General features: G+C 39.8%; 1 protein-coding gene and 1 long non-coding RNA gene across 6 annotated transcripts in view; both read right to left on the bottom strand.

Moving 5' to 3' along the window:
• cemip (cell migration inducing hyaluronidase 1) overlaps positions 1-24,475 on the bottom strand; it is a 214,942-nt gene that overhangs the window by 33,339 nt on the left and 157,128 nt on the right. For 4 of the 5 annotated variants that reach the window (XM_032561532.1, XM_032561534.1, XM_032561535.1 and 1 more), the window contains 5 exons: positions 22,198-22,267; positions 21,884-22,012; positions 15,804-15,889; positions 12,277-12,408; positions 735-770 (listed from right to left, as the gene is read on the bottom strand). In XM_032561532.1, the coding sequence (XP_032417423.1) occupies positions 735-770; positions 12,277-12,408; positions 15,804-15,889; positions 21,884-22,012; positions 22,198-22,267 (453 nt within the window). The remainder of the gene's footprint in view (positions 1-734; positions 771-12,276; positions 12,409-15,803; positions 15,890-21,883; positions 22,013-22,197; positions 22,268-24,475) is intronic. The other variant, XM_032561533.1, reaches the window with a different exon arrangement.
• On the bottom strand, positions 4,159-12,266 carry LOC116719140 (uncharacterized). Its single transcript, XR_004339095.1, has 4 exons — positions 10,880-12,266; positions 9,455-9,461; positions 8,480-8,487; positions 4,159-4,169 (listed from the first exon to the last, which is right to left on the bottom strand). It is a non-coding gene; the product is annotated as an uncharacterized LOC116719140 (long non-coding RNA).

Below are 24,475 nucleotides of genomic sequence, written 5' to 3'. Positions count from 1 at the left end.
GCTGAGCGGAAGCCAGGGCTCAACACAGGTAGCAACTGGAACGTAGACGAAGGACTGAAGCACACATACGACAAGGACCCGACGAGGAACAAGGAACACAGGTGGGATTAAATACACAGGGAGCAATCAACGGGTAAGACAGGACAACAGGGAGACTCAGAGACAGAAACTCTAAATAAATACACAGAAGAACTCAATTCAACACAGAGAAAATCCCAATATGACATGCTAATTATAGCAAAAATGTGCTAAGTAAGACAAAATGTAAAATAAATACAGATATGCAGTATTAACATACAGTGTCAACAAAAAATAGAAGATGAACAAGGAGAAAGTTTTTTCCTTAAGAATATTCTGTCAAACATATTCAAGGCATGTTCAGTGCTTCTTAAATGACTGTTCAATATTTTTTGTTTATGTTAATGGTTATAACATCTACTGCAATGTTAAGTTAAGTTCAGTGATTGCTGGTATTAAAAGAAAGAAATGGGAGAAAAATACAATGTGTTTGTCTTTGTACCTCTTCCCAGACCAAATCCCCAGGTTAAACAGCGCTCTATGTAAAGTGTGTATTTCTTGATACTCTGATTTGGAAAATCAACTGAACATTCATACCTATTCCAACTAATGTGACCAAACAAGAAACTTTTAATACTGTATTAACTACCTCCATTTCTCAGTGCAAAAGAAAGCAATGGGAGAGAAAGAATGATAGAACATATTGAAAGTCTTACCTTGCAAGAGTGAGACCAATGCCATTGTCAGCAAATCTAAAGAAACGACATAGTCAGTAAGATGAACAACTTGCTCAAACGTTTTATTATAAGTTTAAAAAAGGAAAGGACTTCTAGGATTGTAATTGTATAATTGTTAATAATGTTTCATTTGCTGTAGTTTATTAGTTTGTTTCAAAACAAAAATAAAACATAAAACACAAAATAAAACCAGATATGCAAAACAGTTAAAAAAGGTTTGGCAGAAGTAAAAACTAAATTATTTACATCCCAAAGAAAACATAATTGTCATGATGTGTTGGTTAGAGAGGACCCAAATGCTGAGCAGCAAAGGTGTTCAGTAGATGATGTAGATTTAATGAAGATGATCAACAAAAACTTTCAAAACCCACAAGGGGCCAGGGCAGAAGACAAGCACAGAATCCAAGTGGAAAAACAGCAAAGCGACACAAAGATGACGAGGCAGAACAGGAAGTAGCAGGAGGAACCAGCAAGGATCGAGAAGAGAAAATGTGTGTGGCCCTGTCCCAACTCGCACTCCAACCTTCATTCCTCCCTTGTGTCCTTCAAATGCGCGTTCATGTTGAAGAATTTAAGTGCGCAGTGTGTCCCACATTCTCCACATCTGCCCTTTGCCCCGCCCATTTAGGGTACTATTTCCACCCTCATGCAAAGTTCGCATTTTTACGGACTTTGGCATTACATGCAGCACAATTCATTGCTGCATGTAATGTTTTGATTTAAAAGTCGGATTTATGGCAATGTTTTGTTGTTTTTTTCAGTCTTTTAGAAAATTCCAAGAAAATAGCATGACAAGGCAATAAAATAAAAAAATTAGTAATAAAAAAAGTTTGATCTGATAAACTGTGCAGAAAAAAGAAGAAATAAAAAAGAATAGTCACAAATTAACGGTGAGGAAAGTAAAACAAAATGTCACAAATCCAAGATAAATCTTAAATTAAGATATTAATTGGTATAAAGATTGTCTTTTTTGATGTTGCAATGTTTAAATAAAACATAAATAAATAAATCTTAAATAAAATTATTTCACTTTAAAAATGGTGATTTTTAGAAAGCAGTATTTGCGAGTAAAACGTAGCCAGAGGATTACATTGTTAATGTCATAATTTAACTCTTCATTCCACTGTTAGACCAAATTTTATTATATTGAAACTTAAAGATGGAATAGATTTCTTGTGTAATATCCACTTTTGAAAAAATCTTTCTAAAAATAATAATGAATTCGCAATTTAAAAAAGGTGTATTATCTCAAAATCTCAGTCAAAAAACGCACAGGAATCGTTATTTATTTTGAACTTGGAGTCATTATACAAACTTTATACATAATCAAGAAATTAATATATTTTTTGGGAGTGAAATAGAAATCTATTTGGTTCGTATTTTCTTTAGAGATATCATTATGATTTTCAAACAAATGTTTTCTTCTCAGACTAGAGGAGAAGAAAACTGATGTCAGAGCTCCTGATGAATTTCTTGCAATATTTTTGATTTATAAAGTCACATAGTTTCTTTTAAGAAGGACATTTTGGCTCCATTAGTCTTTTTATTTTTCAAATGTAGCATCAGGCATTTTTTAATTTTTTATATATGCCATATGTTTGTCCTTCACTTGATCTCTGTTAACACATTAGCTCCACTTTATACCAAATTAACTTTTAGCTGCATAAAAGAGATGGTTTATGAGTGAAAAATGATCTAATTAGTCAAATGGCAGACTGTTAAATTGAATTTTTGTACATTTTAATGTGTATTTTTTTGCCTTCTTGGAAATATGGCAAAATTCATTGAGCAAGCGGTCTGTGACAAAAAAATTGAATAGAACAGTTTTCAAAAGTAAAGTATTAAAATAATTTTTGTTTCACTACTGAACATATGTAATTTTCTGTATTAAACAAGCCATAACAAAAGACATATCTCCAACAAATATCTCTAGCAATGACTTAGGAAAGCAAAAATACATTTAAAATAATCTGTTTTGTTGTAGTTGTGCTTTTTAGTAGCACAAGTGCCTAAGCAGTGACCAGTCCATTTTGGATGTTGAAGTTACAACACAAGTGTACTGTCCCAATTCTCACATTTTTGCACGTTTGTAAACCACTCAAACCATTATGTGCACTTGACTGAATCCACACTTCACAGAGGGGTGCGCACTGAGCTTTGGGACCGGGCCTATAAGTACTGGGAAGGTGGATACTGGGACAACGGACCTGGGCTGATTAGCTCTCCTCACACTGCAGGTGTGAGGAGAGAGAGAGAAAATGGCACAGAGGATGAGGGAGAAAATACACAGAGGACTAGGAAATAAATCTAACACTAAGAATAACTAGATCTAAAAAACATAATTAAATACAGTAACATGGAATGACTAGACACAAGAAATAAACATAGTAAACTACAATCAAAAAAAGAAAAAGGACTGAACCAAAGGGGCAACAGCAACAAGATCGATAGACTTGGTTATCGCTCGACCAAACAGCATCATGTTCAGTGTGAATCCAGTAGAGCTGTGCTTGGTGGCCCAGTGCATAAGTGCATATGGAAGCATCAGATCCCACTCCCAGTGGCATCGCTCTGCAGTGGTGGCCAGAATTTTCTGCAAAGTGGCATTAAACCGTTCCACTTGGCCATCAGATTGGGGGCGAAATGGGGTAGTTTGTGTTTTTTTGATGCCCAGCAGCTCACACATGCTCTGGAAAACAGCAGATTCAAAATTGGTGCCCTGGTCACTATGGAGCGAGTGTGGAGCTCCATATGTGCAAACCCATTCAGACACAATCTTCTCCGCCACAGTGGGGAGCTTGCTCGTCAGATAGGGGAAAAGCTTCCACCCACTTACTGAAATAGTCCTGCACCACCAACATGATTTAAGGGTCCCATCAGGGACCAACCCAATGAAAGGGTGGGTGCTACCCTTTCATTGGGAGCACCTACCCGCACAGTTCCCAAAGCTGCCTGGGGCGTTTTCCATGGCCGGGCCTTGGCTGAACAGCTGGTGCAGGTATGGCAACACAGAGTAACATTATCTCTCATAATATACCAATAATATCTGCTTTTCAGGCGTAACAGGCCCCAAAATGGCCACCTACAGGCCCATCGTGCAGTTGTTCCATTACAGAGCTGTGGTAATACTATATGCGAGTAGAAAACTTTGCCCTCACTGCAATAAAACTTCCTCAACATGATTCCATCTTTCCTGTAGAATCTCTTCCTCTGTGACCATAGAGCTTTGGTAGCTGGGCTACATGCTGCTATGCTGGCACAGGCAGGACGATTTTCCCTTTTATCCATCCATTCCCAAACTGGTCCTATATCGGGGTCATTCTTTTGGGCAGCAGCAAGCTGCTCATTCCAACAACAGAACTAGTCGGGCTGAGGTCCTTCGCTCACCAGGTGGATATTGGGATGAGTGGAGTTCTGCCTGTCGTCATTTATGCAGTTGCCTACTACTCCTGGGGAAGTTGAAAAGTCAATTTGCACTGATGAGATATGCCTTAGATAATACTGCACAGCCTTGTGTTGAAACTTCTTCCTGCTCTGCTCTGGATCTGGTATGTTACATGCACAGTTTTCATGGCAGGGCTTCCTGGAAAGACATCTAGGTGTGTAATTCCTGGGCGGTGAAGCATTTGGAAATCATACTCTGCCAGTTTCTCTAACTAGCGAGCGAGTTGACCCTCAGGCTCGCGCAGTCTGCTGAGCCACTGTAGGCTGCTGTGGTCAGTTTGAATGGTAAAGTGTCGCCCCAGCAGATACTGTCTGAAGTGTGAAGTGAACTCCACCACAGCCAAGAGTTCCCATCTGGTTGTGCAGCCGAAACTTTGTGGCCTAGGAAAATTACTTGCTCCCGAAACAGGCAGCATTTGGAGGGTTTGAGTTTGAGGTTAGCTGCACGCAACCGGCAAACACATGCTCCAGTTGCACCAAACATGTCTTCCATTGCAGCGATGCCAGGACACGGCCCGTCCATGAGCCTTTGGAAAGTGGCTGGAGCGTTACACAGTCCAAAAGGCATCACATTCCGTTGAAAAAGCCCCTTACATGTGCAGAATGCAGCGGCTCTTCTTGCCCGAGGTGTCATCTCCACTTGCCAGTATCCAGATGTTAGGTCGAGTGTGCTGAAGAACTTTGCAGTGGAGAGGGTGTCCAGGGTGTCTTGAATCCGAGGCAGTGGGTACCCATCCTTAACTGTTTATTCATTTAGGGCCCTGTAGTCTACACAGGCCTAGAGCTCTGATCCTTCTTTCTTACTATCACAATTGGTGTTGCCCAGCTGCTATTACTGGGTCAGGCGAGACCAGCCTCCAAGCTCTGACCAAGCTCTGCTGGTCAGCTGCTTCATGTTTCTGCCGAGCCATTTTCCGGGGGGGCTGTTTCACCAGAGGTCCTACAGTGGTCAGGATGTCATGTTTCACGATGCTGGTGTGATCCAAATCATTTGGGCCAGTGGAGAACACATTGCCATATCACTGCAATAACAGGCCCAGATGACTGCGGTCCTCCTCCAACAGTCCCCCGCAGCTGTCAGCGTTCAGTTCCTGGAGATGGTTCAGTATAGAAAAAGAGAGGCTTAACAAGTTCATGCACATGTTACATGCAGTGGTGGCTGCATGTGGGATTCCTCCCAGTTCGGGTTGCTGCTGAGCTCCGGCGGGTTAAGCAGGCCCAGCTGGTTTCACTCTGTCTCTTGATGAGCAGAGTATAAAACTAGCTGGGAAACTGACTTTCGGTGCCTCTTGGCCAATTGGGCAGCATGTGTGCTGCAGCTTGGTGGTGCTGCAAATGAGGATTTTTTTGGTCTACTAGAAACCCTGGTTTTCATTGTTATTCTCCCTTTTCTTTTCTTGTAGGTTTTCATTTTCATCTTTGAGTTTTCTCTGGATCCCCCAGAATAAACCCTTTAATTTTACCCTCCTGGTTTTTGTCTCTTAATTTTTCCTGGCTTATCTATTGTTACAGCTCCCCCCCCCCCTCCAAAACCCCTAGACTGCCTTGGGGATGTAACAGCACATTATTGGCTCTGTCGGCTCCAGCTGCCAGGAGCTCCTTTCCTGCAACAACCTATACTTTCTTGAAGCACTCCAGCCACCGCTCCCTTCTTTACCTCAACAGGGATGGTGCCAGGGTTGAAGATCCTGATGGGTAGGCTGGCTGCTGCTGGACAACAACATGGGCCACCAGAACATTATGCTTTTCAATGAAGGGTTTAGTGGAGCTTAACATGAGAACCCTGCTGACTGTATGGCAGGGACGAGAGAGGCCAGGCACCACATACTCGCGCCCAGGCTCCAGGATCGTGGTAGGGCCACCCTCACAACGTGTACCCCAGCCTGGAGGTCAAAACCCAACTGGGGCACCTTCTCTCCAAACAGAGTTATTTCCTTACACTTACAGTCCAAGCAGGCACTTGATTGCTGCAGGAAGGGTTGACCCAGGATGACCTATGTGTCAGCAATGATGAAGTTCACATCCACCATCTTGCTTCCATTATGGACTGGGAGGATGAGCTCTTCCAGCACAGGCAGCCCCTCTGGCCCGATTCCCTGCAATGTTTGTGCAACTGATGGCTGGATGGTGGGTCTACACGCTAAAACAAACTAGTTAAAGTCAAGCAGGGACAGCACATTTCTCCGGGCACCGGGGTCTAAGAGGGCACATATTTTTATTCCCTGGATCAGAATTTGAATGCACATTTCCTCCTTCCCATTTTTAGTGCAGATAATCACAGTGTCTGGTGCAGATGGCTTTTTGGGATGGGTGTGCTTGACTTTTGGTTGGTGTGGTGAAGGGCAGCTTCTCCGTAGATGACCCACACCAGAGCAGTTATGACATATGACATTGCTTAAATGTTTGTTCTTACTTGAGATGGATTGCTGTCGATGTTTCTCGGATGGCTCCCACTGGGACAGGTCACGGTCCTCACGCACCATTGCTAGCCTGGCCCCCTGAGGTGTCAAGTTGGGTGTGGTGGGCCGCATCAATTGTGTGATCGCACAGGCAGCCATCCTTGTAGCTTCTTATCTTTGGCCGATCCCATAAGCCAATGAAAGGGTGCACGGTTGGTCCTCTAACAGTTTTTGGATCAGATCAGGGTCTGCTAGAGCATTAGTGAAAATCTCCACACTGATGCAATTTTGCTCCCTCTCTGTAAAGTTGGCATAAACAACAGAGACCTTTTCATAGATGTCATCTCTTAGTACATGTAGAGCTTCTCCAGTTTTTCTGACTCTTTGCCTCAGTTTGATGTCAATAGCTGCAGCATGTTCCAAACAAGGTCCATAGGCAGCTTCGACCTCCTCACTCTCAAAACTGGTAAAGGAAACCTTTACCAGTTTGAGGAATCTGCTCCATCAAAATGGCCTGGCTGCAGTATTGGGATCTTCTCATTAGAGTTCATGGGAGGGAAATCTAGTCATGCAGGTGGACAAATCTGTGTAACCAAACCCCTCCGACTAGCCAAGTGGTACTTGTGGGAAAATGATGAAGCTACACAGTCTTCCCAGTTCAGTACAGTTAGCGGAGAAAGAGGAAATCCATCAACAGCAGCTACACCTTGGCTATCAGTCTTATAAACCATATAACATGCCGTCACACGAGGTGCGGATGCTACGTTTCCAGCACCACCATGACTCGGACAGAAATTCGCTAAAGTCTCACTGCAGTTTGTCGTTTGCTGGTCTGGCATTGAAAAGGAAAAGGAGTTGTAGTGTTCTGATGGCAGCGGGGTAAGTGGCCATGGTAGAGCGTATTTAGCAGCTTTGCTCGCAGCTGGATTTAATTCCATACTCGTCACTATGCCTTGTGGTGATTCTAGCCTATTCAGGCTAAAATATTGTAAAATATTGAGTCGTTCCATATTTGGCCGTTAAATGTTTGTCCCGTATTGAACCGATACATAACTGTCCTATAGACTCGCCTATCATACACACATCAACACTGACATTTGGTCAGTTTAACAATACTGACCAAAATAAAACACAGAAAATATTAAGGTAAGCTAAATTGTAATTACGGGAGCTATTACCCCCCTGAACGCTACGGACCGACGCTGCCGTCACGGTTGGCTAGAGACCGACACTACGCAGCCGCGGTGAGCTGCTATCAACCCACATCTTTTTAAAACGTCCTCAACCCGATTCCATGTCCTCAGAAGCAAAAACGCTTTCAAAAATACAGACGTGAGTGAAAAGATGTGCATTATAAGCTGAACAATTTCAGTTAGGATGGACACTGTGTACATCGGTGGACAAAAAAAATTTGTCCATCGCGGCGCAGTGTGCTGCTGTATGATAGAGAGAATGGATCAGGAGAGGAGCCGCAGACCCGTCAGATCCTAAAGAAACCAGACATCAGAGTCTCTTCATCCTCAACCATCTCCTGAGGCTGATATGATACAAAACATGTTGCTATGATTGATTAAGTTTCTTGTGATTTTAGTTGACTATTGTGGTTTGATTATTTGCTTACGATGTTGACTTTGGATGATATTTAATAAATAATAGCATTAGCCAAAATAAGTGGTCATTTAAAGAACAAATCATAATATATTAACAGTAAATATATAAATATTCTGTGTGTTTTATTCAGAAATTTTGATATATTTTATGAATAATTGTTCAGTGGTCATTTAATGTATTATTTCACTTATATTTTATTAATGTGGTTTATCAGTTTGGATAATCTGACTTTCTGTTAATGAATAAAAATCATGCTAAGCAAAAATGCACCAGACCTGCTGCTCAGGGGCGGTTCTAGACGGGGGCCAAGAGAGATTCTGAAGAAATTATACTAAGTAAATGTCTTTTTTAAATATTTAGTGGTAGATATTTTTTAACCTTAACAATTTTATTTTAACAATGAATTAAAAATTATACCTCCACACTTTTAGCTGCTGTATGAAGATAGGATCACACTTTCCATCTGTTAGATCAGGATCTGCAACCTCAATCTGTGGAGACGCAAGTGGCTCATTGGTTCACAATATTAAATGATGACAGTAAACACCATAATATACCATATTTTCCGGACTATAGAGCACACCATACTATACACCGTGTTCCAAATTATTATGCAAGTGATATTTTCCTCAAATTTTCTTAAATGGTCAATGTAAATGATGGTCAGTATAATTTTCAAGTCATGAACTATTACAGTATGAATCAAATTTTACTGAACAAAGCTCCCATGAGAACAGTATTTTTTTTTCAAAAATAAAAAACTCAAAATGCACTGTTCCAAATTATTTTGCACAGCAGATTTTCTAAACATTTTATGGATTATAAAGAACTGCAAACGGTCATTCTTTGAATGTGCAGCATTAAGTGGTCACATGTACTAAAATCAAAAGCTATTTCAATCAAAAACATCTTAACAGACCAAGTTCCATGTTAACATTGGACCCTTCTTTGATATCACAGCACAATTCTTGTATCCATTGAACTTCTGAGTTTGTGGAGTTTCTGCTTGAATTTCTTTGCAGGATGTCAGAAAACCTTCCCAGAGCTGAACTGCATTCCACCCTCAGATCTTCTGCTTGAGGAATCTTCAAAGGTTCTCAATAGGGTTGAGGTCAGAGGAGGATGGTGACCACACCATGAGTTTCTCCCCTTGCATACCCATAGCAGCCAATGACACAGTGGTATTCCTTCCAGGATGAGACGGTGCATTGTCATGCATGATGATGATTTTGCTACTGAAGGTACGGCTCTTCTTTTTGAACCATGACAGAAAGTGCTCAGTCAGAAAGTCCATATACTTTGCTGAGGTCATTTTCACACCTTCAGGGACTCTGAAGGGGCCAACAAGCTCTCTCTCTCTCCCCATGATTTCGGCCCAAAGCATGACTCCACCACCTCCTTGCTGACGTCACAGTCGTGTTGGGATGTGGTGGCCATCCACCACCAATCCACTACTGTGTCCATCTGGACCATCCAGGGTTGCACAGCAGTCATCAGTGAACAAGTCTGTTTGAAAATGAATCTTCATGTTCGGCTGGGCCAACTGCGGCCGTTTCTGCTTGTGAGCTCTGGTTAGGGGCCCATTATTAGGTTCATGCACCGCAAACCTCTGGAGGATCCTCCACCTTGAGGTTCCAGAGGCACCAGCAGCTTCAAATAACTGTTTGCTGCTTTGTAAGGGCATTTTAACAGCTGCTCTCTTAATCCGATGAATTTGTCTAACAGAAACCTTCCTCATTCTGCCTTTATCTGTACAAACCTATCTTTGTTTTGAATCAGCCACAAATCTCTTCACAGTACAATAACACTTCAGTTTTTGTTAAATATCTAATGTTTTCATACCTTGTCGTACAGCACTACACTATCTGATGATTTTCATCAGCAGAGATCCTTTCTCTTTCCCATATTGCTTGAAACCTGTGGCCTGCTTAATAATGAGGAACATTCTTCTTAAGTAGATTTCCTTTAATTGAGCTCAGCAGACAAACTAATCAATCCAGCTCTCTGAAATTAATTATAGTGATTCAAAGAGTTCTGACACACAATACCATCTATAAATTTAATAGCACAACAAAAATTTTAATCTTTATGACACTTGAATGCAATTTGCATAATAATTTGGAACACAGTGTAAGCCACTGCTACACATTTTTGAAAAAAAACTGGAAACGTACATATATAAGCCGGACCGGGCTATAAGCTGCTGGTATCTTCATCACTCAGACAACCTGTGTCCCAATAAATCTGCTGGATTTATTAAGGACGCAACCCTCCCTCTCCAAAGCCGAACCATGGTTTCGGTTACGAGGCTTACGTTCAGCGGCTCTATTTCCCTCCTGCACTGTCAGATCGATAGCCCTCAACTTAAAAGCTGCATCATATGAGTTTGAAGAAATTTCTCTGTTGTGCCTGCTGATAGAATGTGCTTCTTCTAAATGAAAATTAGCACTTTCTTTTTTGATTTCCAATTTTGGCTTCCAATGATTCACTTCTTGCTAAAGAGCCCCCTGGTGGTTGAAGAGAAAGCCACAGAAAATCAGCACAGGGCTATAAGCTGCATGCTACAAAGTGTAGAAAATGGCTTATAGTCCAAAAAATACGGTATATATACATATATATATATATATATATATATATATATATAAGGATGTTCCTCGTTGGTTCATACACCAAATGTCTGAACCTGCGGTTCCTCTCATACTGAGCAGGATTACTATTGCAACAACACATCATCTGTAGGGTAAAACTAACCTGTCTCACGACGGTCTAAACCCAGCTCACGTTCCCTATTAGTGGGTGAACAATCCAACGCTTGGTGAATTCTGCTTCACAATGATAGGAAGAGCCGACATCGAATGATCAAAAAGCGACGTCGCTATGAACGCGACGTCGCTATATATATACATATTACATATATTATGTAATGGCTGCTATAAGGTGGCACATTTATTCAGATGGCAATTTGCAATGCAAACTATTATGCTTAGTGATTAGCAATGGGCAATTTTCAGTTGCAATGCAGTACTTAGAATTGTTTTTATATTTATGAATGAAATTGTGCTCAGTATTGGCTTTATTTATTTCAGGAGTATTTTGTAGTTCAGTACAAAATTGTGTATATGAGCAAAATATTTGGATAAATAATGGGTTAGTCTGATCCTGGTCCTTAGCCTTGTTAATTACTCTTGTTGCTCTTTTTAGAAGTTTGATTAGTGACTGTTGTGTTGTTTTGTTTTTTAGCAGAGCGACCCCGGCGCGAGCCCCCAGTGTTGGTAAGCCCAGAACAGGCTGGTGTCTATTTTGGCTCATTCGCTGGTAACAAGCTTGTATAGGTTCTGGTCCGCTGGTGGCAAAAGCAAGGAGGAGGCAGATGAAAGCTTCTAGAACTTTATTCCTCTTTTTGGCAGGATGAACAAGTACAACGTACTGGACAGCTGGCATCTCTAAAGCTAACACACTCCGCTCTACACAAGGTCTTCGCTCTCGCTCTGCTCTCCTTCTTCCTCCCAGCACCTACACGTTGCTCTCTACCGCCCCCTAGGGAAAGACTGGGCCTGTAACACACTCACTATGTGACATTGATGTCCTATTTTTAAGCAAATCCGCTCAACAATATCTGGATCTTGTCTTATTGGTGAGATCGCTGAAAGCCATTGCAGTCAAACACACCACCATGGAAACTGTTAAATAGTTAATAGTTAAATTTTTCTTTTTAAATGATTCAATAATTAATTAACTCATCAAATTTTTACCAAATCTATCCGTCAATATGTGTGACTCCTCCGGTTATTAAGAGAGCTAAAAGCCGCCACTATGGTAACCAAAAAAATATATAATATAAAAAGAAAAATTCAAATTCAATTCAAAAGTATTTTATTAAGCACAGAGGAAAATTAAATGTTGTAGTTCATTAATTTAGATTCTTCAAAGAGTAATTGAAGACAACTGTTGGCAGGACAGATCTCTTGTATTTATTTATATACATATTTTGTATAATTTCTTCAGACAAGCATGCATTCATTTGGTCAGAATGATAATTAATTAGAATTTTCATATGTTGTACTCACTGGCAGGCATCGAGCCACACATCTCCTCCTCTCAGCCAGGCTCCATGATCCTGGTTTTTGTAGGCTATAAAATGACTGATGATTGCAGGAACTCTGGGTTTGAAGAGGTTTGCATCCTGGTGAGGGCTATACCTATGCAATGTTGCAAAGTAGCACAGTGTGATCATTTAGATTATCATTGTAATTTATTCTGTCATGTCAAAATCATAGCTTTTCCTGCTGGGTTCCCTCCACTAGTTCCTGACTTTATGTCCCAGGATTATTGCTCTCTTGCCTTGATAGATATCTACTATATCACAGGTGTCAAACTCCAGTCCTGGAGGGCCACTGCCCTGCAACTTTTAGATGTCCCTGAATAGAATTATTAGGTCATTAGCAAGGGTCTGGAGAACCTGTCCAAACAAGAAGGAGGTAATTAAGCCATTTCCTTCCACTGTTTTGTAGCTGTGGCACATCTAAAATCTACAGGACAGTGGCCCTTGAGGACAGGAGTTTGACACTCCTCCACTATATTTTTAATATCTGGACCTTGACCCTTGCTACAAGGTGCATCCTCTGCCTTCCTCTAATAATACTGACATCTGTTTCTTTGTGTATAAACATTGCCTGTTTATTGACATTATTTTGGATTGCAAAATTTGTTTGTGTCTGTGGTGCGAAGCCCAGACTGAAGAGGAGCACTAAAATGATCTTTAATAATTCTTCCCCACCTCATGTGACCTAACAATCCTTAGTGAGTGAAGGCATGCAAATAATGACCATTTTCCCCTTGGTACATTCTAGTAACCAGCCTGCTTCCTTGCTTTAAAGTGCTGTAAGTGCTCTCCCCATTCATTTCCTCATGCATGTGAGATAGCACACATGGGAAAGCAAGGCAGCACCGAAGGTTGTCGCCATCACATCCCATTTGCTGGTTTCACCCAGAGTGGCAGAAAATCTTCCTCTTTCACGGTTGTTGATCACTCCCCATTTATCAAGCCCATTAGGCTTTGCAAAGAGAGCTCTTAACTTACAGTACACAGAGAAGACATGAGCTTTGTGCTAATGCTATTGTTGGGGTCCATTGAAAACAGCAAGCTTTGTAACAAAATTCATAGATTAGATTAGATTTGACTTATTGCTGTCTGGAGGGACTCAGATTAGAGCTGCTGCTTCTCTATGTCAAGAGAAGCCAGTTGAGAAGGCTCAAGTATCTGGTTGGGATGCCTCCTCCTTGACCCTCCCTGGTGAGGGGTTCCAGGTACCCAGAGGAAGACCCAGGACATGCTGTTTTGTTTATGTTTCTTGGCTGGCCTGGGAACACCTTGGATTTCTGCCGGGGGGAGCTGGCTCAAGTGACTGAGGAGAGAGAAGTGTGGGTCTCCTTGCTTAGGCCGCTTCCACTGAGACCCGATCCCAGATAACCGGAAGACAATGGATGGATGGCTTTATTGTCATTACACAGGATTTTTAGCAATATGAGATTCTACTACTAATTCAATTCTACTTAGAGCTTTTAGAGCAGTTTCTACCCGATAGCAATAACAAAACTAAATGCAATCAAAAACAACCATTAATCATCATAAATGATGTATGTGAGAATGTGGCTGTTCTTACTTTTTTTTTTTTGCCAGTTGTTTGTTGATTCTTGCGTTGTGTGTGAATTGTGAGACAGTTATTTTTTGTTTTTGGGCATGTGCACCGACTGATAGCACCCTTTGAATTTCGTTGTCCTTGTGACAATGACAAAGATTTATCTTATCTTATCTTATCTTATCTTACAATCACAGCAAAACTAGGTAGAAGAGGAGACATGCTACTTAGTATGTAGATGAATTGGTACTTCTAACAGCTCACCAGTCTTTTTGTCTTTGACTTTACATCTTCTCAATGGCAGTATGATAAACAGTTGCACTAAAGCCACCAATCACAGCCAGGAGGAGGGTCTTAGTGTTGTCAAGCACTCTCATGTACACCCCGCTCACACTCTCTCCCTTGCTCTCTGTTACACTACAGCTAGTTTCCTTCAACAGAGGGTGTCTTGAATGCTCAAGCTAGTTAGCATTTGATGGCAGATAAACAGTTTTCTTCTTGGGGTAAGTTGCTTATATGCGATTAGCACATTGACCAGCGCTTATATGAGTGTACAGTGCTAGGACTTTCCTCCTGGCTGTGATTGTTTTTGACTGAGAGCAGTACATTTCTGCAGATGGAAATAGTAGCACTGGCATTAAGGGGGTGGGGTTGGGGGGGGGGGGGGGGGGGGGGGGGGGGGGGGGGGGGGGGCATATTTTTCTCATAAATGATCTGTCATACCATACTGTCAGAGGCAATTTTTAAAAAATATGTAAAAAAAACAACAACAACAAAAAAAAACAGGGATGGAGGGCTTGAAATCGGTCTTGATCTGTTTTGTCCTGGTCTTGGGCTTGGTCTTGCATGTGTCTTGTTCACCAAATTGGGTCAAGGCTTGTTTGAGACTCTCTTGTCTTTGTCAAAATTACAAAAACTTCCTTCCTTTTATCTTCACCCACAGAAGCACAACAAACTAAATGTTAAATAAAAGCAACAGCAGTGATGAGATTGCAACTGCATCTTATCATCTAAAAAAATACTCTATTATTGCTAATGACCGCAAAATCTTGTTGCATGTGAATGTTTACAACACCGGAAGGCATTTGGTGCTTTGATTTAAAAGAGCGTGTCTGTGTGTTCACATTTGGTCTAGATGTTGTTTGGTCTAGCTTTTGTCAATCAAATAGAACATTGCTTTTGTCAAAAAGCACTGTTCTAAAATATTTATCGACATATTTGGTCTCGGAACGTCAGGTCTTGGACTCACAAGGTGTAATATTGGTCTTGTTCTTGGAAGAATTGATCTTGACTCTATCACTGTAAATAAAATTTAAAAAAAGTTACATACTGCAGATTTAAGAACTAAATCCGCTTAATGAGTTGATAGAATTGATAGATCGTTTTGCTTGTAAGGGTAACTTTCATAAGACTTAATTGTGGGAAAGCAAAGTAAACTGAAAGACCTTTTTTAGTAATTTGTTTGTATGGCTTTGTTTATATGGATAATGAACTGATAGGTTTTTGTTGTGAATTTTGAGATAATTCTAATCAATAGCATCTCAGCATCCCATTAAATCTTAAAAAAAAAGAAATAAAAGAAAATGATGTTTAAAAAACTCATTCGGCATGCAGGTTACATTTGGCAGGGATATAATAAGTCTATTAATTTTCTCTATTCAATTAGCTCTATAAATCAGTGATGCCAATCATTTTAAATTATGGCAATGGATGTTGTAAAAACTAATACTAGTCTCTGTTGAAATTAGTGGTGTAGGTATGTACCACACAGGTGTCATTTATTCTTTGCCAACATGTACTGAAATTAACAGAAAAGTGTGAACAGAAAATGTTTAGTCATTGCCATACATGTGGCCACATATAAAACTTACATAGGAAATAAATAGAAATATTTAATTATAGTAAGTTACATCCACACTGTTTGCTGAAAAGTAAGACTGTTAGGTGAACCTAACCTGGCTCCAATTAGAGACAGAAAGGGTCTCTTGTCCTTGTCATTGGCCTCTGTAGTCTTCACTCCATTATCAAGGATCATTCCAGCCTAAAATAGAAAAAATCAAAATATATCTTAGGTCTGAAAATATGGTAAGAATAAATGATTATGATTATAGCTACAATATTTAAGCTATTTTTATAAGCTCTGTGTGTAACTTTTACACACAAAGCTGATAATATGCAAGTTTGTGCATATTTACTTAAACTAAAGTAAAATCTAGGCTTTCTTCTAAAAGTATTTGAAATTATGAATTAAATTTTTTCATATTTTTCTATATTCAGACACATTTATTGTGTATCAAGAGCTTTAAAATTAGCAGTTGGTAAGTCTTCCTAACAAATGTAAATATTTTGATAAGCTTTTTCCATGTAGAATTGAGAAGTCGACATCATGTGCATCAGCCCCCACTGTACTGTGCATGTAGCCTGCAGAAAGAAAGCAATAATTTATTATTCTTTCCATTTACACTGTATAGAATTTGGCTAATAAAGTTATTTACAACTCACAGCCAGCGCAGATCACGGGTGGGTGAGTCCCAAGGATGTTGTTTTACATATAGTTTTGGGCTAAAAGCAACCTATAAAACATTTCCCACCTTTTCCTCTCCAAAATCAAACATCAGAGCTATTTTACAACCATCAAAGAACTTTGAGGTGACTCATTAATTTAATATTCATAGCATCTTTTAGATTTTCTTTATGCTAGATATTTTATTAGTAAGGCAATTTTGCAAGGGTCAGTACAGCTTAATTCAGTAGCAGAAATAATCAAATAAGTAAAATCAATCATCTAATCTATCTTCCCCTACTGCTGACACTGAGAACTAAAAAGGGAACCTTTGAGAGAGACGGACGGAGTTTGACGTTTCGAACCCCAGACCTGGCCTGATGATAAAGAAGGTGCTGCAGCAGTAGGAGGAAGTTGATCGACGAAGGCAGGGATCTCTGTAGGTCTGATGAGCTTCTTCTCCGCATGGATGGTGAGGTCACACAGGACTTGGATGCTGGCAGGAAGGAAGGCACCAGTTCTTCTTCTTTGCCTTTGTTCCTTGTCTTTGCCTTTATCTTCATCTTTGTCTTTGGGGTCTGAACCCAGCTGATGAGAGAAGTGCGATTTGAAGCCACATGTTGGGCTGACGGGTTGGTCGCCATGCGCCGGCTCTGTGGCTCTTCTTCAGCTGCAGAGTTCTTTGTCTGTCTCGATCTTGGCTCGAAGCTGCTTGGAGGATCCAACCAAAGGTTCCTCTTTTGCACCCACCTTTTATAGGGTTTATCCACCCTTTGGTGCGATTGCATTGGCTAGCACTGATGCTGGTCTTGTTTCATTGGCTGTCTGCTTTGTCTGCTGATGAGCTTTCGTCTTTGCATGGATGGTGAAGTTACACAGGCCTAGGGTGCTGGCAGGAAGAGTACTGATTTAGAGTGGCAGGTCTTGGGTTTTAGGGTGAATTTCTTGTGCACATGGCGGTCCTCAGCTTCTTGTCTTGCCGCTCTTGAGCAATCTTCACCTTGTTTCAAGACCTTTCTGGTCCATTGTGATGTAGGCACAGTCCTCCTTCTTTGCCTTTGGTCTTTGTTTTTGCCTTACCCTTTGTCTTCATCTTTGTCTTTGGGGTCTGAACCCAGCTGATGAGAGAAATGCAATTTGAAGCCAGATGTTGCGGGGCTGACGGGTTGGTCCCCATGTGCAGGACAGTCTTCGGCTTTGTGGCCCCAGCTCTTCTTCAGCTGCAGAGTTCTTTGTCCATCTCAATCTTGGCTCAAAGTTGCCTGGAGGATCCAACCAAAGGTTCCTCTTTTGCACCCAGCTTTTTTTTTATCCACCCTACAGACACATTTGCATTGGCTACACTGTTTGTGTGCTTGTTTTATTGGCTGACTGCTTGGATAGATGATCTCATATCTATCCATTGTCTTACAGATATTATCAGATGATGTCTGTATTCATGTCCTGGGGTGGCTCAAAGGTCACTCTACATCCGTTGCCTACACAATCTTTTCCTTTCAACAGGTTAAGTTTTCCAACAATCTGTTTCCAAATGAGCATCTCTGTTCTTCTGTTAGTACCGCTTTTCCCTAACCTTTCACCTACCATCTACCTCCAACATAACATCAGTGATCTGTAATTGCAGTTAAACCTTTTGCATCATTTCAAGTTCAATGTCAAAATGACATCTATAACCTCTTTAGCTTCTTGGATTTAGCATTCATTATGACCATTACTTAATAGTTACTCTTATTATAATCTTAATGTGAGTTATTACAGACGTTCTTCTGAAAAGAAACCAAGAATAATCCATTTTTCTAATTATTTGATACCAAAGTTATAGTTGTTTATTCTTACAAGTAAAACAATATTAAAATAAGTATTTTGCTTTGGGTCTTAACCAATTACTCAAAATGTTTGGACTTCATTCTTTAAGACTTCTATGTTTGAAATAAGAAATAATTTAAACTATTTTTATAAATCTGCAAGCTGGAAACTTACTTCCTCTTTTTTCAGGAAACCTGCTCTTCCTGTTTCATGTTTCATCTATAGATATATATCTATATATCTATCTGTACTATATCGATAGTATGATACCAGATCGATAGCCCTCAACTTAAAAGCAGCATCATATGAACTTCTTTGTGTGGTTTCTATGATGAGGGGGTATGAGTTTGACGAAATTTCTCTGTTGTGCCTGCTGCTAGCATGTGCTTGTCCTAAAAATTAGCACTTTCTTCTTTGATTTCCAATTTTGACTTCCAATGATTCACTTCCTGCTAAAGAGCCCCCTGGTGGTTTGTAATATTCAGCTTTTTATTGTATTTGTTTGCCACATTGAATTTAAGAGAAAAGCCAAATATATTCCACTAATACTTGTCTGTTTTGTAAACTTACTACTTCCACATACTCATCGCAGTTTATAAGGTAAAATTAGATGAAAGGCTAATAGTAGCTAAAATACTAACAATAGCATGGTACCACTAGTATGTTAAGTTACAGTAATATATTCCATGCAATGTAAAAGAAAAAGTAATGTAAAACATAACATTTGAAAAGGCCATGAATATTCCCCTGTTCCTTCTGATAAAAATGGTGGATGAATGAAATTCATGTCTTTTGTGGTTCCTGAGATATTAATATTTGCTTGGAGGCATTGTTTTTCCAGCCAAATGCCTCTGACTGTGTCTGCTCCCCTACACATGACACACACACAGGAAGTGCCAATCTGCTTATCAGGCTTGTGAGGACCATCCTATGCTGCCTTTTAAAGGGAACCACGACTAATTATAAAAAATAGAGCTTATTTGGGAAATATTTATCTTAGATGTAAAAACAACACAGTAATGATACTGTAGGTTATTTAGTTTTTATAAATTTTAATAAAATATTTTCACAGGAATGTCGCCATGTTTTTCAAGCTGCAATGCATTCAGGGTAAATAACGTGTAACGGTAAAAGTGCCTGGCTCCTCCAGCCTAAACAGTGATGAGTAACGTTATTAAGCCTTTTCAAACTGAACCGGAGCACTTTGAAATCGATCAGAACGTAGAAATCAGAAGAGGTGATGATGAGGAGGAGGAGGGCCAAACTGAGGAAGAGGACAGAGTTAGCCGTAGGAGCTTTTGTTTGCTGCTGCTGCCTTCAGCTTCGTAAATGGCACAAAGAATGACACTTACTTAATGGACTGTGTGATCCGGTGTTATGCTGAGAAACACATGCCTGCCTAGAATTGTATGCCCTGTCTTTCTGTATATACTACATATCAAAACACAAGAAAATTATGTCTGGATTCAGAAAATGTAAAACTCATTGACAGTTTTCTGGGAAATCGGCTTAGAGCACCAGGATGTACCCAAATTGGAAATAGGAAAATACATTGTCGCAGAGAAAAAAATCTGCAAATTCAAACGGGCTTCAAACATGTTTTTGTAATGCCATACAGTGGAACGATGTGACATAGAAACAAAAATTTTGTACCAATTTCAGTTCAAAGGTTCCTGACACACACAATGTATTCACTTTTTTTCCATAACTGTTACAGTTTTCCCATGAATTTTGTTTGTTCCAGACTTGCAAATCTGATTTTCTCAAAATCGCCTTCTTTTGAGAACGCATCATCATTTTTACCTCGTCACAGCTCAAAGACAGAAAAATGTACATGTATGAATCTTGGCATGATTCTTCATTAATCCTTCCTGATATCTATGGCATATGTTAATAGCCCTTATGGTTTCCAAGATAGAGGGGGCAGTTTGGGACAAAGTTAAGACAATTTTCTTAGTTTTTCAAATTTACCACCATGTTTAACACAATTTTGTGCCTTTAACAGTGGGTAAATAAAATCCATAGCTTTTACGGTTTCTAAGACACAGAGTTGTTCGGAGACATGTCTTGCCAATTACAGCTCTAAAATAAGCTGGTCGCCCTGTCTCCCCCACATGAGCATGAGCTGACATTCATACATACAAGTGCCACTCTATTTACCATCTATGTGAAGACCATGGCTCTTTTACAGCTATATGCTACCTTTTAAGTTATTTCACCCTATGTTACTTCCACTGGTAATGCTACCTTTACATGTATTTCTACTACTGTTGTTCCAACATCAGGACAACAGGACCAACTCTGTCCTGTGGCAAATTACAATTACAATATAATTCTCAACTTTTAGCTAATATTAGCTTTTGCATGGGGTTTTTCACTAAGCATGAACTATGTTACTGTAGGGCAACAGTAGATGCAATTACTAGTATTTATGCTACTTTTAGCTTGTATTCAAATTTTATATTATAAACTGCTGTGACCCCTAGAGTTTAGCTGTTCTGCACCAATTTACAATACTATTTGTGTGGGATTTTTGCATTGTTCAAAAGTTCCTACTTAGGTCTTTTGCAGGATTATGGTTTGTTCTGGTGCTTCTGCCCATTTTTTTTTACATTTCTGCAAGTCTTTTGCAGTTGCCTTCAAATGCATTTTCACTTTTCACTAAAAGCATTCAGCAAAAAGCATTCACAATGTCAATGTCAAATTTATTTATATAGCACTTTTTTAAAAACAGGTATAAAACTGCACCAAAGTGCTGTACAAGAATGGCAATAACACAAATTAATAAAAACAGAGTATCAAAACACCACTTCAAATAAATGCCAAAGAATAAAAATGGGTTTTGAGAAGCGATTTAAAATGATCCAAGCTGTGGGCAGATCTAATTTGGAAAGTTAGATTGTTCCATAGAAGAGGAGCAACAACAGAAAAAGCCCGGTCTCCTTTCCTCCTAAGTCGGGTCCGAGGAACTGTCAGTAAAAGCTGATTATTTGATCGTAGGATTCTGGACACAGACTGGAATTTTAAAAGGTCCCAAAGATAAGGTGGAGCTAATCCATTTAAAACTTTATAAGTTAATAAAAGAAACTTAAAATCTATTCGATAAAAGATGGGCAGCTAGTGTAAAGAGGCCAGTATGGGCCTTATATGGTCACGCTTCCTAGTTCCTGTAAGAAGTCATGCTGCTCCGTTCTGGATGATTTGAAGTCGCTGCATCTGTGATTTATCCAGGCCTCTATATAATGAATTGCAATAATCCAATCGAGATGTAATGAAGGCATGGATAAGTCCTTCAAAGTCCTTAAAACAAAAATAAGATTTAACTTTTGCTAAAATCCGCAGGTGATAAAAACTTGATCTAACGACAGAGCTAACTTGTTTATCTAGCTTTAAACAGCTATCAAAAGTAAAACTAAGATTCCTAGCAGAGGTCTGACAAAACCAAGCTAAAGAACCAAGAATCAGATCTGGATTTGTAGTGTGAAGACTCTGACCAAATAATTTAACTTGAGTTTTACTTTGATTGAGGTGAAGAAAGCTTTGTTCCATCCGAGATTTGACTTCAGCTAAACAATCGATCAATAGTTGAAGAGATTCATTTTTACCATTTTGTAGTTTAAGGGGCATATAAACTGCATTTTCGCAGGAAATGCAAATTTTCAAGGTTGAATTGAATTAAAGTTTTAGCATTACTGTTCCCCACAGTAGTTTATCTTTCAGGCTTACCCTGTAGTTGGAGTGGGCTCTGTTGTTGGTAAACTGTCCCATGGGTGTGTGTTCAGTTTGTCCAGGAGAGTAAAGACCCTCTGAAGCGCCAGTGGGTACATGATGGAAAATAAACCAGAAACCTGTTTCCTAAGGTTGCAAATTTACAAAGAAAAACATATACTGTTAATGCTATTCTATATGTTGCAGAAATCACAGTCAACAGCACAGACAACTTGTTTCCGTGAGGTATACATAAGATAAAATTTTACATTTAAGGAGATAGGTATGTATGTATGAGGGATAGGGGATGGGGTTGATGGGCTTGGACTTACTTCTGAGCCTGCAGCAGCACAATTGATGAGGTTATTATTGGGGTTGGCAATCCAGAAAGTTGAAGATGCACTATTGAAAGGGAAAATTTGGGAAAAATATAATTGTAGTGAAATGGAACTAAATGAAAGAAATAAAATGCTACCACTCAATACCATTTTAGGCATTCATGGTTTTAAAGTTTACCCTTATCGAACTAAACTTTAAAACGTTACTGGATCAGCTACCCTCTGGCAATCAGTTCTACATTTACGGAAACGGCAGAGTTAGAAAGCGACAAAATGACCGAGGACAATCTGGAACTGGTGAGAGCAGAAAAAGAGCTGACAATGGAGTTGATGGTCCAACTGGTGCGGTGGGTAACAACATGGAATCATCATGGTCAGCTGAGGTTTAAAGTTCCCCAGCCCAGCCTGCAAGTTATGTTCAATGTACTCTTACTTGTACATTGGAATGGAATGGATATACTGAAACGCACTTGGAACTTAGACAGTTAATACTGAGGAGTATTAATCAGACTTTATTTCACTTAATGAGACTCATCTATCTGGACAAAACACAATTAAATTTGATGGTTACACTTGGTTTGGACAGAATAGAAAGATGCATATTAGAGCCAAGAGAGGTTCTGGTGGGATTAGATTCTTAGTTAAAACTTCAATTCTGTTGCAATTTTATGTTATTTCTGTTGATAAATGTATTAATAGTATTGTTTGTATTCAGTTAAAGCATGTAAAGACAAAATATTCTTTAGCTTTGATTTCATGTTATCTTCCTCTGGAAGGATCTAACTGGTCTTATCCACACAGATTATATAATGATTTTCTGGTTAAAATCTACAATCTGGTTGAAATGGATGCCATCTATGCTACTGGGGATTTTAATAGTCAAATTGGACGTTTAGAAGATTGTAAGTGATTGAAAGTGATGTAGATATTCCTGTTAGAACATATTGAAGTGAGACTGTAAACAAACAAGCTCTGTGTGGTAAATGGTAGAATAAATGGGAATAATAATTTCACTTCAGTCTCTGTAAAAGGAAGAGCGGTTGTGGATTATATTATCACTTCTCACAACTGTTTATGCACCCCTGTTAATTTAGATATTTCTACTCCAAACGGATTAATAGAGAGCGGTGCTAAAAATGGCTTGATTTACTGGATCATTTTTGTAAAATACCTGATCACTCTTTATTAGTTCTTACTTTTAAGGGATAAGGGAACATTAGTCCCACACCTGGTGAGGGACAGCCTAACTTAAATTCAAAAGGTTACTCCAGAAAATTTTTGTCATGCCCTTTTTCAAATGTCTCATTACAATCTGTGGCTGGTACATTTGTAGACCAGCTTGAGCATGTCAATTGTCAAAATTTGCTGAATGTATGGTAAGCAGATTTTTGTAATTATGTCTATGACGCAATAAGATCCAGTAAAAAAGTTGTTAGTGGTAATAAGAGACAAGACAAAAAAATAGATTTTACTAGAATGAGTAATTGAAAGTGTTATGGAATGACATGATCAACTAATTAGGTCCCTGAAAAACTTAGAAGTGATTCAGGAGACTCTGTATATCTTGACATTAACAAGGTCTTGCACAGATGGCAAACTGACTTTGGAGATTTATTTTCTGGCAGTTTTGTCTCTCCTGGATGGGATTATTCCTATTTAGAAAGGACAAAATCTATTAAGAATCAAATTGAAAGTTTTATGTCAATGAGTTTCTTAAATCTTCAATTATGCTCTTATATTTCAGAAAATGAACTCTATAAGCCTCTCCTTGGGCTGCCACCTTATCATGGTGGAGGGGTTTGAGTGTCCCATTGATCCTAGGAGCTAGGATATCTGGGGCTTCATACCTCTGGTACGGTCACCCAAGGGGTGAGGGACCAGACAAATTGCAGACCCCTTTGATGGATAAAAACTTTGGATTTAGTGTTCCCTCCACCGGACGCAGGTCTGGAACCAGTCTCCTTGAGTGGAGCTGGACATACTTCAACTCTGGAGTTGCCCACGGTGAGAGGCGCCGGGCAGGAGTGGGCATACTTGTTGCTCCCCATCTCGGCACCTGTACATTGGGGTTTACCCCGGTGACGAGAGGGTAGCCTCCCTCCGCCTAAGGGTGGGGAACGGGTTCTGACTGTGCTTACAGGTCGAATGACAGTTCAGATTACCCAACCTTCTTGGAATCCTCAGAGGGGGTACTGGAGAGTGCCCCTCCTGGGGACTCACTTGTTCCGCTGGGGGACTTCAACGCTCACGTGGGCAATGACAGTGAGACCAG

Source organism: Xiphophorus hellerii, chromosome 4 (genome assembly GCF_003331165.1).
Source record: "Xiphophorus hellerii strain 12219 chromosome 4, Xiphophorus_hellerii-4.1, whole genome shotgun sequence".
NCBI lineage: Eukaryota > Metazoa > Chordata > Actinopteri > Cyprinodontiformes > Poeciliidae > Xiphophorus > Xiphophorus hellerii.
Note: the sequence above shows the minus strand (reverse complement) of the source record. Positions and strands in the feature narration are given on the sequence as shown.